At 34.4% G+C, this 12,167-nt stretch overlaps 8 protein-coding genes across 8 annotated transcripts; 5 read left to right on the top strand and 3 right to left on the bottom strand.

The window, feature by feature from the left end:
* Positions 1–106: 106 nt before the first annotated feature.
* On the top strand, positions 107–391 carry TIM10 (protein transporter TIM10; the record flags this gene model as incomplete). The annotated part of the gene is made up of 1 exon (XM_003688338.1): positions 107–391. The coding sequence occupies one exon, from the start codon at positions 107–109 to the stop codon at positions 389–391; it is 285 nt and encodes a 94-aa protein (XP_003688386.1).
* A 260-nt stretch (positions 392–651) lies between these two features.
* On the bottom strand, positions 652–1,491 carry CYT2 (cytochrome c1 heme lyase CYT2; the record flags this gene model as incomplete). The annotated part of the gene is made up of 1 exon (XM_003688337.1): positions 652–1,491. The coding sequence occupies one exon, from the start codon at positions 1,489–1,491 to the stop codon at positions 652–654; it is 840 nt and encodes a 279-aa protein (XP_003688385.1).
* Positions 1,492–2,565: 1,074 nt separating this feature from the next.
* GPA1 (guanine nucleotide-binding protein subunit alpha) lies at positions 2,566–3,933 on the top strand (the record flags this gene model as incomplete). Its single annotated transcript, XM_003688336.1, has 1 exon — positions 2,566–3,933. One exon carries the CDS (start codon positions 2,566–2,568, stop codon positions 3,931–3,933), a length of 1,368 nt encoding a protein of 455 aa, XP_003688384.1.
* A 460-nt stretch (positions 3,934–4,393) lies between these two features.
* Positions 4,394–4,765, top strand: HOT13 (Hot13p; the record flags this gene model as incomplete). The annotated part of the gene is made up of 1 exon (XM_003688335.1): positions 4,394–4,765. One exon carries the CDS (start codon positions 4,394–4,396, stop codon positions 4,763–4,765), a length of 372 nt encoding a protein of 123 aa, XP_003688383.1.
* A 203-nt stretch (positions 4,766–4,968) lies between these two features.
* On the bottom strand, positions 4,969–6,276 carry RRP14 (ribosome biosynthesis protein RRP14; the record flags this gene model as incomplete). The annotated part of the gene is made up of 1 exon (XM_003688334.1): positions 4,969–6,276. The coding sequence occupies one exon, from the start codon at positions 6,274–6,276 to the stop codon at positions 4,969–4,971; it is 1,308 nt and encodes a 435-aa protein (XP_003688382.1).
* A 598-nt stretch (positions 6,277–6,874) lies between these two features.
* On the top strand, positions 6,875–8,047 carry VMA5 (H(+)-transporting V1 sector ATPase subunit C; the record flags this gene model as incomplete). The annotated part of the gene is made up of 1 exon (XM_003688333.1): positions 6,875–8,047. The coding sequence occupies one exon, from the start codon at positions 6,875–6,877 to the stop codon at positions 8,045–8,047; it is 1,173 nt and encodes a 390-aa protein (XP_003688381.1).
* A 593-nt stretch (positions 8,048–8,640) lies between these two features.
* Positions 8,641–10,689, top strand: SMY1 (Smy1p; the record flags this gene model as incomplete). The annotated part of the gene is made up of 1 exon (XM_003688332.1): positions 8,641–10,689. The coding sequence occupies one exon, from the start codon at positions 8,641–8,643 to the stop codon at positions 10,687–10,689; it is 2,049 nt and encodes a 682-aa protein (XP_003688380.1).
* A 57-nt stretch (positions 10,690–10,746) lies between these two features.
* On the bottom strand, positions 10,747–11,964 carry KAR5 (Kar5p; the record flags this gene model as incomplete). The annotated part of the gene is made up of 1 exon (XM_003688331.1): positions 10,747–11,964. The coding sequence occupies one exon, from the start codon at positions 11,962–11,964 to the stop codon at positions 10,747–10,749; it is 1,218 nt and encodes a 405-aa protein (XP_003688379.1).
* Positions 11,965–12,167: the final 203 nt, after the last annotated feature.

Here is a 12,167-nt window from a genome sequence, read left to right as displayed (position 1 = left end):
GTATATTTATAAAGCATAGACAGTTCAATCATGTAATTTATTGTATAATTGCAGTATTTGTTATGTTTAAAAAGACAACCCATTAAGTTCATTATATTCACTAAACATGTCTTTATTCGGATTAGGAGGTGGCCAACCACAATTAACATCAGAACAAAAAATTCAAAATGCTGAATCGGAATTAGATTTAGTCACTGATATGTTCAATAAACTAGTGGATAACTGTCATAAGAAATGTATAAGCACCAACTATGCCGATGGTGCTTTGGATAAGAACGAAGCTAGCTGTTTAGATAGATGTGTTGCTAAGTATTTTGAAGCTAACGTTAAAGTTGGTGAGAACATGCAAAAAATGGGTCAAACATTTGGCAATAATGGTTCTAAAATCTAATTAGTAGTGGGAGTCAATGCGCCTTGATACATTAGCTTTCTAGCTCTCGTCTAGTTTTGCAAGTATTACACTTCATTTATATTTTTCGAGAGTACACTATCATAATTCATGTACATATAGTAAATAACTACATACAAATAAGTTAACTGTAGCTAATAAAAAATTGTTATAACTTTAGTTATTTGGTGTGGATTATATCGGTGTAATATATTGTTTGAATATTTAATCGTATATACAGGCTCATATCAATGTGTTCACTATTATTCGTTTTTTTGAAATGCTAGAGACTTCATCACTCTCATCTTGATTCCTTCAATACTGTTCAACTTTGGACGAACATCTAAGTATATTGAAGGAGTAGCATTTGGATTCTTTTTGCCGTCATCATCATCAGTGCTATAAAAATCGATAACATAATCGATTTCTTTACCATTTCTATTGATAGTCCAGTCGTGTCTATCGAATGGTTTAGATAAGCCTAAAATATTGCTTCTAATCCACGCTCTTGGTGTGACTTTCTTGGCATCACCTTTAAAACTTGTTAGTTTCAAATCATTTTCTTCTGCGGTTTCCCAATTCTTAATGCAGTTCCATACTCTTTCGTTCACTGAGTTATGCAATGGCACGACTGTTTTCATATCATCTGCCTCTGGGTTCCACTTCTTGCGAATCATGGCTTCGTAAAACTGTTTTTCTGAAGGATAAATCCAATTAGAACCATGACCTGTTCTTGGGATGGAAGATACTTCTCGTTCATCTGGTAACTTCACGTCTGTCTTGTATACAGGAGTCTGTGGAATTTCATCCGAAGAGCATTCTACATCATGTAGCAGTGCAGGCTGTAGAGCTTGTTTCTGCAACCATATTTTTCTAGCATCGTCATCAACAGGGCATTTTGCATCAGGAGGCATGACCTTGATGTTTGGATGATCAACGGGACATCCACCCACATTTGGTTTTATAATATTCCCATGGTTGACCGGACACTTCGATTGCTCATCAACAGTCGCCATTCCCTGTGTTGTTGAACCCCCCGTATTCCAAATGTATCCCATCCATGAACTGCTTGTAGATTTATCTTTTGAATTATCGTCCCCCATAGTCACCAAAATAGTGTATAAGAAGTTTTGTTAAGCAGTCAAAAGTTATTGATATTTTTATACTGGTCTCTTACGTGTGTGTTTGTAATAATAAGAAACCGTATCCTTAATGTGCAGGTCGTTTTAAACTTTTACATAATTACTAATCAGAATTGTATCTCAGGTTGTACTTAACAAATGAAACTTTCCAAATTTCAATGTGTCGAGAGAGCAAAGAGCCTAAAAAGGAAAGAAAAACAACTAGAAAACCGCGCAGGGACCACCGAAATCCTAAAAGTTACAAATTATAAGCCAAAAAAAAAACACATAGAACAAGAGTTGTAGAAACTGAAGCAAAAAGATTGACACAGAACCTCACATTTCTGAAACAGATCAACCATCGGTCAAACTACGCTTCGATTGAAAGAAAACACCCATACCCAAGAGCATATATAAATATACGAATAAAAAACACATATCACCATCATCTTAACTACGAACATTTAAGATTCCGAGTGAGGGTCTCAATTGCACGGTGCGTCTGCAATAGCCAACAAACAACAAGCTCTATCCTTCCTTTGCTTTTAATGCAATCTCCTTTTTTTATGTCAGAGTCATGTTAAAAAGTGTTTCAAGTTTTTCAAACTTTCTGTTTCAGATCTCGTTGTCGTCATCACATTCTCGGCATTGTGAGATCTGGGTTCTTCCGTGCGGATGAAGCTCTTGGAGCAGGAAGAATCGGATTTCTTGTGTCTGTCTCTCTGTCTCTCTGTCTCGAAAACTTTGTTAAGGTCAACTCTCTTAATGTCTCAGACTGTTTCAGGTTTCGAAAAGAGCTTCCTTTTTAGGTAATTACAGCATGAATGGTTGCTTGCTCCTGTTATTTTGAGTATGGGGCCAGAAAACTTTTCAATTGATGGATTAATGAATGACAATCGATCGTTTATCAGTTTGTGATATAAATATACCGGTGCTTTTGGTCAGAGTGGGAAATTGACTGAAATGTTTTGTTTGGCTGTGTATTTGTTCTTTTTTTCTTGTTGTTTTCGATGCAGTCTATTGAACAAGAGATTATATCGATAAGTAATATTTAGTATGGGTTGTACAGCAAGCACGTCGGCGTACGACGACTATGAGGATGAATTTCTGCAGAGTAGGAGGAACAACGATGCTATTGAGAAGCAGTTGCTGATGGACAAGCAGAAAGAGAAGAACCAAGTGAGATTATTGCTACTGGGTGCTGGTGAATCTGGTAAGAGTACCGTTTTGAAACAGTTGAATTTATTGCATCATGGTGGCTTTTCTCATCAGGAGAGATTGCAATACGCTCAAGTAATTTGGGCAGACGCACTTCAATCAATGAAAATATTAATCATACAGGCAAGAAGACTGGGCATATCTCTGGATTGCGATGATCCAGAGAAAAATAGAGAGTTATTCGAATGTAAGAGAGTCATATTGAACACAAATACTCTGGAAACTATCGATGCATCTGTGGCAGGGGGGTCAAGATTCTTGAATGACTACGTCTTGAAGTATTCTGAAAGGCAAGAGAAGAAGAGAAGAATCGAGAGTACTGGTGAAGCCCAAGCATTGGATATCGACGTAGAGACTGAGTTGTTAGAGAAACATAGCTCGGATTTCGATTACGAGGAAATATCAAAGGATTTAAGCGATTCTGGAGACGACCAGATGTTCATCGCCATCAAGTGCGATGCATCTACAAAATCTAAGTCGCCTACTTCATGCTCTAAAAATGATGTGATTGCAATGGCCATTGAGAAACTATGGAAAGAAGACAGCGGCATACAGCAATGTTTTGGGAGGGCTAATGAATTCCAATTGGAAGGCTCATCGTCATACTACTTTGACAACATCAAGAAATTTGCACAAGAAAAATACGTTTGTACAAATGAAGATATACTGAAAGGGAGGATTAAGACAACTGGTATCACGGAAACTGATTTCAACATCGGTTCTTCTAAATTTAAAGTTTTCGATGCAGGTGGTCAAAGATCTGAAAGAAAGAAATGGATTCACTGTTTCCAAGGAATAAGTGCGGTATGTTTTATAGTGGCTTTAAGTGAATACGATCAAATGCTATTTGAAGATGAAAAAGTAAATAGAATGCATGAATCGATAATGCTGTTCAACACTTTAGTGAACTCTCAATGGTTCCGCGATACTCCATTTATTCTGTTTTTAAACAAGACAGATTTATTCGAAGAGAAGGTTAAAAGAGTCCCAATCAGAAAATATTTCCCTAGCTATCAAGGTAAACTAGGAGACAGCAAAGAAGGTATCAAGTATTTTGAAAATATATTTTTAGGTCTAAACAAAACTAATAAGCCAATTTATGTAAAAAGGACATGTGCTACTGACACTGAGACAATGAAATTTGTTTTAAGTGCCGTCACTGACTTAATTATTCAACAAAACTTTAAAAAGAGTGGTATAATATAATCACTTTTGCATTCAAAAAGAAATAAAGATATTCAACCATGCATAAACAAACACGTAAGCACACAAGACTATTATTTATCTATATAAATATTGTTTTATATTACAAAATAGTTATAGATAAATGATAGCTTAATTTCATTTATTTAAGGCATCACTTCCATTAATCTTAATAGTAACATTTTTAACTAGCTACTAAATCTTGGTATTATTGATCTCAATGATGTTACGTTTGTATCTAACATTAACAGTTTAAATCTCACTTCTGTTTATTTGTGGGTTTACCATTTTAATATTTCCGTGCCCAGAAACAGATTTGAAAGTTTAACAACCTCAGATTAAATACTAAATATAAAAAAACTATATATGAATCATATTTATTGATAGCCAATTGACCTCTATGTAGTTCATTTAGATCACAGAGCTCAAAGAACTTACCAGTGGTTTAAGTTAATACTTGGTGATGACTGATCCCTATATCAAGGGTCTCATGGTGGATGACCAATCTCGATGCATTCATTGGAATTCTGAACTCGATGTTATAGCATTTAAGTTTAAATGTTGTGATTCCTACTATTGTTGTCACAGTTGTCATGAAGAAACTGCAGACCACCCTATTCAACGCTATGATATTGACGCAGAATCGAACACAAAGGTTGTTATCTGTGGTGTTTGTAAAAATGAAATGACTTTTCAACTGTATCGTGATTCTGATGCTAAGCATAAGGGGTTATCGTGCCCTAATTGCAATGCAGCATTTAATCCTAAATGCAGTTTACATTATGATATATATTTTAAATCAAGTCAATTTGATGATCCATGCAATCTCAAGTAGCTAAGTGGTTTTAATGGAACTGTAAATGCAGTCGTCGATATAATGTATTTTATCATTTATTATAAATCTTTAGAGTTATTATATATACATATTATAGTAATTATGGAGGCTAGTGTGATGTAGCAAATCTAAAGAAAATAAATAGATAATATGGCAAAACTTCTTATACTTTTTATTCTCGAGGAATGTTAACGATTAAGGTACTATTTTTTTTTACTAGACTTCAAACTACCTTCAAATCCAGCTCGCTTCTGCTTTTTCGGTAGATTTGGTTTAACTGAACCTGTATATTTACGTTTCATTTTCTGCTGTTTAGATCTCTTTTTATTTTTGTTATCTTTTCTAATTTGTAAATTTTCTTCTCTTCTCTTAGTTCTTTCTGAGATGGTTGCTTCGACGGCTCTCTTACGTTCATTCCATTCGTTTGCAGATTTCCTCTTCTTTGACTCCTTTTTCTTTATAGCTTTACGCAGCATTTTTTCGTCATTCTTCAGCTTCACACCTTCTGCTTGTAGCATAGTCTTTTGCCATTTTTCTTTTTCCTTTAATCTGATCTGATCTAATTCGTCTTTGGATTCCAATTTTGATTTTTTTGTCTCTAATATTTTCAAATGTGCTCTGAAATCATTTCTTGATGGACCGTTCTTTTTAGTTGCTTTTCTTATTCTTTGTAAATCTGAAGTGGCTTTATCACCGTCATCAAATACAATATTTTGGAACATGATATCCTTAGTCAAATCGCCGTCCAGTTTAGTTTTCTTGTTTGGCAAAACGATATCGTTATCAATATCGCCATTGACATCATCGTCATCGGAAGAGTTGGAGGCGTCCGAGTCGGCCTCCTGAGCTTGCTGATCTTTCTTTGATTTTTTAGTATCAAGTTTACGTTTTCTCTGTAGCAGTATAGCTTCTCTTGAAGATGGGGCTCCTTGGACATTTGAACCAGGAGCTTTCCTCTTCTGTTTCATTTCTTTAATTTTATTCTGCAATTTAGCTCTCAATGCTTCGATTTGCTGTTGCTTTTGGGATTTCACAGCCTCGAATTCTTGTGTCTTTTCTTCTTTAGCTTGTATCTGGGTCTGCAGAGTTGCGGCAACTGAATCCTGTACCTCATTTCCTTCATCATCGAACACAACATCCAACTCCTCGTCACCTTCTTGCTCCAGCTCTAATTCGTGCTCTTGCTCTTTCTGTTCCTTCTTCTCTTGGTCCCTGGCGGCCTTTATCTTCTGCATCTTGAACTTCTCACCTGGAAGCACCACAGGCTTAGCATCTTTATCTCTCTGTATCTTAGCATCCAAAGCAGTGACACCCTCATCGCCACTCCCAGAATTCTCCGGGTCCAGCTTCTTCACCTTATCCTCCTTACTCTGCTTCTTGCTCTTCTTCTTAGCCTTCCACTGGTCTTGGGTTTTCTCATCGTAATAATACTTAGCAGGAATCAACGCCAACAGACCATCAAAAGCATTGGAATTATTTCTTAAACGTTCCTCAAGAGAATTGGATGCCATTTTTCAGTATATACATATATATATCTGCGTGTATACAGGGTATCGTCAACGGCTCTTGTTCTCGATTTTTAACTCAACAAAAAACAGAATCCACCAAAATATTTGGCAAATAAACCACATTCACATATAAAGCACGGAACCATTAACTAAATTGAATCCTTTACATCTTTTAAACTTTTCTAAAGACAGAGAGAGTGAGTATTAATTCTTAGACCTCATCTCATCTCATCGCAAAAATAATTTTTCACTTTTCAAGATTTGTTTCTCAGAAGCCCACACACATCGTTGGGAGTGATTACGGGCATTGCAACAAGTTTAAGCAGCCAACTCTTTCATAATGAGGAAAGGTTTGAACAAGAAACCTTACCATTTAATGAATAACAACTACTTTAAACCATTAAACAACCTTTCTCTCTCTATGTATATTTATACTATGCGTTATATGTGACTTATTTACTTTGATTACTGTTCTCTTTTGACCATTCCGTATTCCATCTCGCTAGGTTTTTTGATTTTGATTCTGGGCCTTGAGGTTTTAAAAGGAAAACTGTTACATCCTTACACTGAATACTCTATTGTCTGAAGTTGCTAATCGAAAATGTCACTTTCTAATGAGTTTATATTACTCTCCTTGCCGTTGAACGCTAAACCTGCAAATGGTGCAGGTTCTAGGGACACCAACCAATGGTTAGAAAGCTCCCTATTGGATGGCTCTTGTAATATCAATAATTTTATTATTCCTGAATTTAAAATTGGTTCCTTAGACAATTTAATAGTGGATTCCGAAGAGTTAACTAAAATGGATACCAATATGGCTAACTCTGTCAATAAGATCGTTGAAATCTTGTCGAATTTCCAAGAGACAAACACAAATGCGTTCAAGACTATCTCCATTGGAAACGTCAATGTTTACAGTTACTTGTCAAACTTCCAATGGGAGACAAGGAAATATAGACTGGATAAATCAGTTAAAGAGCTTGCTGATGCAATCTCGACCGAATCACAACAACTAGACAACGACGTGAGGGCTACCTACACAAACTACAACAATTCAAAGACTAGTTTACAAGCTGCCGAGAGGAAGAAGACGGGGGATCTTTCGGTGAGATCGCTTCACGATATAGTGAAACCCGAGGATTTCATCCTGAATAGTGAACATTTGACCACTATCTTAGTGGCTGTGCCAAAGACTTTGAAAGACGATTTCCAGGAAAATTACGAGAAATTGGCCGATAATATTGTGCCAAGCTCCGCTACTGTCATTGCAAAGGATGCAGAATATATTCTTTACAACGTCCATTTGTTCAAGAAATCAGTAAATAAATTTAACATAGCCGCACGAGAGCGCAAGTACATCCCACGTGAGTTCAACTACTCAGAAGAACTGATCGACCAACTAAAGAAGGAACATGATTCAGCTGCAAAACTGGAACACTCTCTGAAAATTCAATTGATTAGATTAGCAAAAACAGCCTACGCAGACATCTTCATCAACTGGTTCCACATCAAAGCATTGAGAATATACGTCGAATCGGTTCTGCGTTATGGGCTACCACCTCATTTCAACACAAAAATAGTTAACGTTCCGCCAAAACAACTAACGAAATGTAAGAATGAATTAATTTCAAGTTTCGGTTATTTGAGTGGTAATGCGTTTGCAAAAGATAAAAAGGGAAACATCAACCATCAAGATACCTCTTTGAACCAGTACGCCACTATAGTTGATACAGAGTATGAACCATTTGTGCTTTATGAAGTGACTCTATTATAATTTTAGACACGATCCACAAATCACTTAATCGATACATGAACTACTTATCGATTTTTCATCTCAAGCAATAAATAAGTAATTATATAGAATTATAAAACCAATAGAATACAGATGAAGAAAACACACGCACATACATATATGTTTGTATAAGTTGTTTCATTTTTGACAAGTTTCTTTAATAACATATCTAAATTTGTTAAATTAAAGCTTAGAAACAAGCATCGTAACACGACTCACTATATAAAAATTGTGTACACAACACAAATTTGAAGAAGTTATTTAAAACCTTTGGCAAATGCCTATAAGTAATAATTGTGTTAATATTTGAGAGCTATAGTGATAACCTGAATTAGGTTAACCAATTGTTAACTATATAGTGATTTCATATTTGTCTGTTTTTATAATCAGATACTTATTACTGTTCAATTTATTATAATTTCCACTTCCTTAATTCTGAAACACGCAAAATATAAAACGTTAATCGATTAAAGGACGAGCATTGTTAAACAGTTGAGACACTATCGTTGAGCTTTCATCAATACAGAGTGTGTTTGAGTGTGAGTTTGTGGAGGTTACAGAATAATAACACCAACATGTATTGGTATACCAATTCGAAGAGTAAGGTCAGCCCAGATTCGCTGATGGCTTTTACTGGACTTGAAGAGCCACAACCTGTTCGTGCTTATTTACGTATTCATAATAATGACACAGATAATGGGACAATTACGTATAAGACCAATAAAGATTGTAACTCTATAGAGGTACGAAGCACAGTTAATACAATTCCAGTAAACAATAATCACAAGATGAATGGCGACAGCCTACCGAATAGTAATAATTCTTTTGAATTTACTCATATATTTGATAGAGATAGCAATATAGACTTAATCGGGAACACAATAGTCACTGGGATGATAGATGAGGCTATGGAAGGTTATAATACCGCCTTAGTAACATATGGCCCCAAATATTCAGGTAAAACATATTCTCTTTATGGGAATGATGTTGACGATAGTTTTGGGTTGGGCCAAATAATCTTTAAGGATCTATTCTCAAGAATAAATAAGAGTGTCACAGACTCAAATGCAAAATATACTTTCATCGTTAAAATATCATTTCTGGAAGTGTGGCTGGATAAAGTCGTCGATCTTTTAGCCCCACAAAACCTGACAAAACTACCACATTTGAAAATACGTCATGTATCTGAACATAAAGGTTTACCTGTTGATAACCTTCGACAAGTTCATGTTGCTTCATTTAAAGAAACCTTGTATTATTTTAACCAAGCAATGAGTGTCTTGAATTCTAAACATGACAATTCATTTCCAAGAACAAATACAATATTCAATATTAACATTGAAAAGCTCGATAAACTCGATGAGTCAACAACATCTAGTTCCATATACTTAGTAGATTTGGCTGGTTCAGATCTTATTGATAGAAAAAACTCAAGTGGTGTTAATTCGGAAGATGTAAAAAGGATAAACTCATCTATTAAATCAGTCCAGAACATTATAACATCATTATCAAAATTATCATATAGTGACTATAAGAATTACGAATTTAGCCTGGAAAATTCAGTGCCGTATGATTCAAGCAAATTAGGAAAATTATTAAAGGAACCACTTGGTGGAAATTGTAAGACTAACTTTCTATTTACAATCAGCATGAACCCAGAGCAATATGACGACATAATCGAAGCTTTACAATTAGGAACCATTTTACAGGATTCTAAAACAGTGCCACAGATAAACAAATTTGGGTTAAATGAAAACAAAACTTTATCAATTGCATTAGAAAATTTTAAATTGAAAGAGAATAATTTCAAAATCCAACAGGCAGAGTCCGTTAAACAAATTGAAGAATTAAAATCTATAATAACTAATAAAGAAGAATCAATTGTTTTGGAGGAGTTAAATAAATTAAGATCTGAAAACGCAAAATTAAAAGCTCAAGTTAATACATTAACTCAATTAATGGTGTCCCCAAAACTTGCCAGCCCCTCCCCAATGTTAGAGAATAATAAAACAGTCAGAAATAATAGTGCTGAAAGGAATGAAACATCATATGAAAATGTTGTTCAAACCTTGATGGAAAAATGTGAGAAATTAGCTGATACAGAATTGTCTTTAGATGACAAATTAAAAGATATATTGGTATTAAAGAGAGAAAATGATCAAATAAAATCTAATATCGCTAGTATAGAAACATTAAATTCACATTTATTAGATAGAATAACTAATCTCGAATTACAATTAAAACAATTATCGACCTCTAACACTATAATGGAGAAAGAACTTGATCACTTCTCAAACTTAAGCGATTCTCAGCCATTCAAGGCCGGTACCGACAGGTCACGCACAGAGTTGAATTCAAAGAAATATAGTTTTAGAAGACCTTCAGTTTCTTCATCTATGGATAGCACAATGGAACAAATAGAAGAGGAACAGTCTGAAGAAGAGAACAAAGAGGTAAACAAAGGAAATTCCTCCTGGTTTTTTGGTGTAAGAAAAACTTCCAATAAGACTAGCAGATCTGTTTCATCAAGCAGCACTGTTGTACCAGCAATATCAGATGTCCACAAACGTGCTGTGTCGATGAAGGGGTTAGACTTACATATAATGAAATATACATCGAAATAATGCTTAATGCTGTATTCATAATATAATTATTAAAATTTTGGAAAATAAAGTTATTAACTATTCAATAATCCTACTTCCTAATTTTGTTCCTAATATGCTTGTACTTACCAAAGCAATAGATAACTTTAGTATACACGAGTTAATGGGTAGTTTAAAAGGTAGTAACAATATTTGCTTTAAGATGTTAACCTTTGAAACTGCATATCCAGAAAATAACATAGAAGTCCAAATAATATTTATATTCAGTTTTGAAATATATTGCGGAACAAAGAAGATTAACTTGTTGAATGTTTTGAAAACATTTGATATGCTATCAACTTGCTTGTCGAAATCCCCAATTTTAGAACCTATATCATCGAGAAGATGCATCGTGGAGTTTAAGGTAATAGTAATATTTGCGAACTCTTTATCAATTTCTGCTTTCCAGATATTCAAAGTTGAAGAGATTGCCTCAGATGCTATGAGTTCAGATTGAAAGGAAACTTTTTGCTTTATTTCATTAAAGTAATCTTCCATTTCCTGAAGCATGTACTCGTGATAGAATTTTTGATTATCCAAAGAGCTTTTAGTATCGTTTCTTAGTTTATCCCAGATTATTAGATTTTCTTCTCTAATATTCATAATTTCATCAGCTACATTTTGATTCCTAAGTTCGGTAATAATTACATCTAATGTATCTTCTAAGTCTTCGAATAAGTCATTAAAATTTTCTTTGACTATGTCAGAATTGGCTTTTGATTCTTTTCTCAAATGCTCCATATCTGAAGCTAGATCTGCATTAATGTTACCAAAGAGATCTGTTACATTCATGAAAACTTGAAGGATTTGATCTTTTTCGTATGGTAAAGAATATTCAAAACATATGGATGAAAGTTTCTGAAAATTTCCGCTATATGTAGTCCACCATTGAGGATATGATTCCAACTCTATTAAGCAGTTCAATGTTTCTGTACCTTCAGATAATTCACATTCTCTCGGGATATTCTCAATTCCTGATTCTCTAAACTCACATAATGACATTTGAACAGCGGTTCTTACTTTCAAGTCTGATGACACATATTCAAAACCATGTTTTAGGCATACTGGCATCAATTCTTTTAATGCTTCTTTGACACAATTGGATTGAAGAAATGGGAATCTGTTATTGATATCATCAAGATTAGCTGGGTTCTGTTGTTGTGAAATTCGGTTTAATATTGTACCAGTTCCCTGTGCATTGCATGTCAAAAAATATATACTGAGAATCAAATTAAAATACAATTTTATTGTTTTCATTTCATGATTATGACCAGCACGATGAGGTGTTGACCAAAGTCTTGCAGTAAGATATTTCAACAGATAATAGTGAGCATATATATTGGCGACGATATACACATACAAACATACATATGCATATATATATATATATTATTTGAAGTTGATAATGATTGTTTTGCCAGATATTCTAAAAATAATTAATGTTTCAGTTTTGTTTCAAA

This window comes from Tetrapisispora phaffii, chromosome 14 (assembly GCF_000236905.1).
Source record: "Tetrapisispora phaffii CBS 4417 chromosome 14, complete genome".
Lineage (NCBI taxonomy): Eukaryota > Fungi > Ascomycota > Saccharomycetes > Saccharomycetales > Saccharomycetaceae > Tetrapisispora > Tetrapisispora phaffii.
Note: the sequence above shows the minus strand (reverse complement) of the source record. Positions and strands in the feature narration are given on the sequence as shown.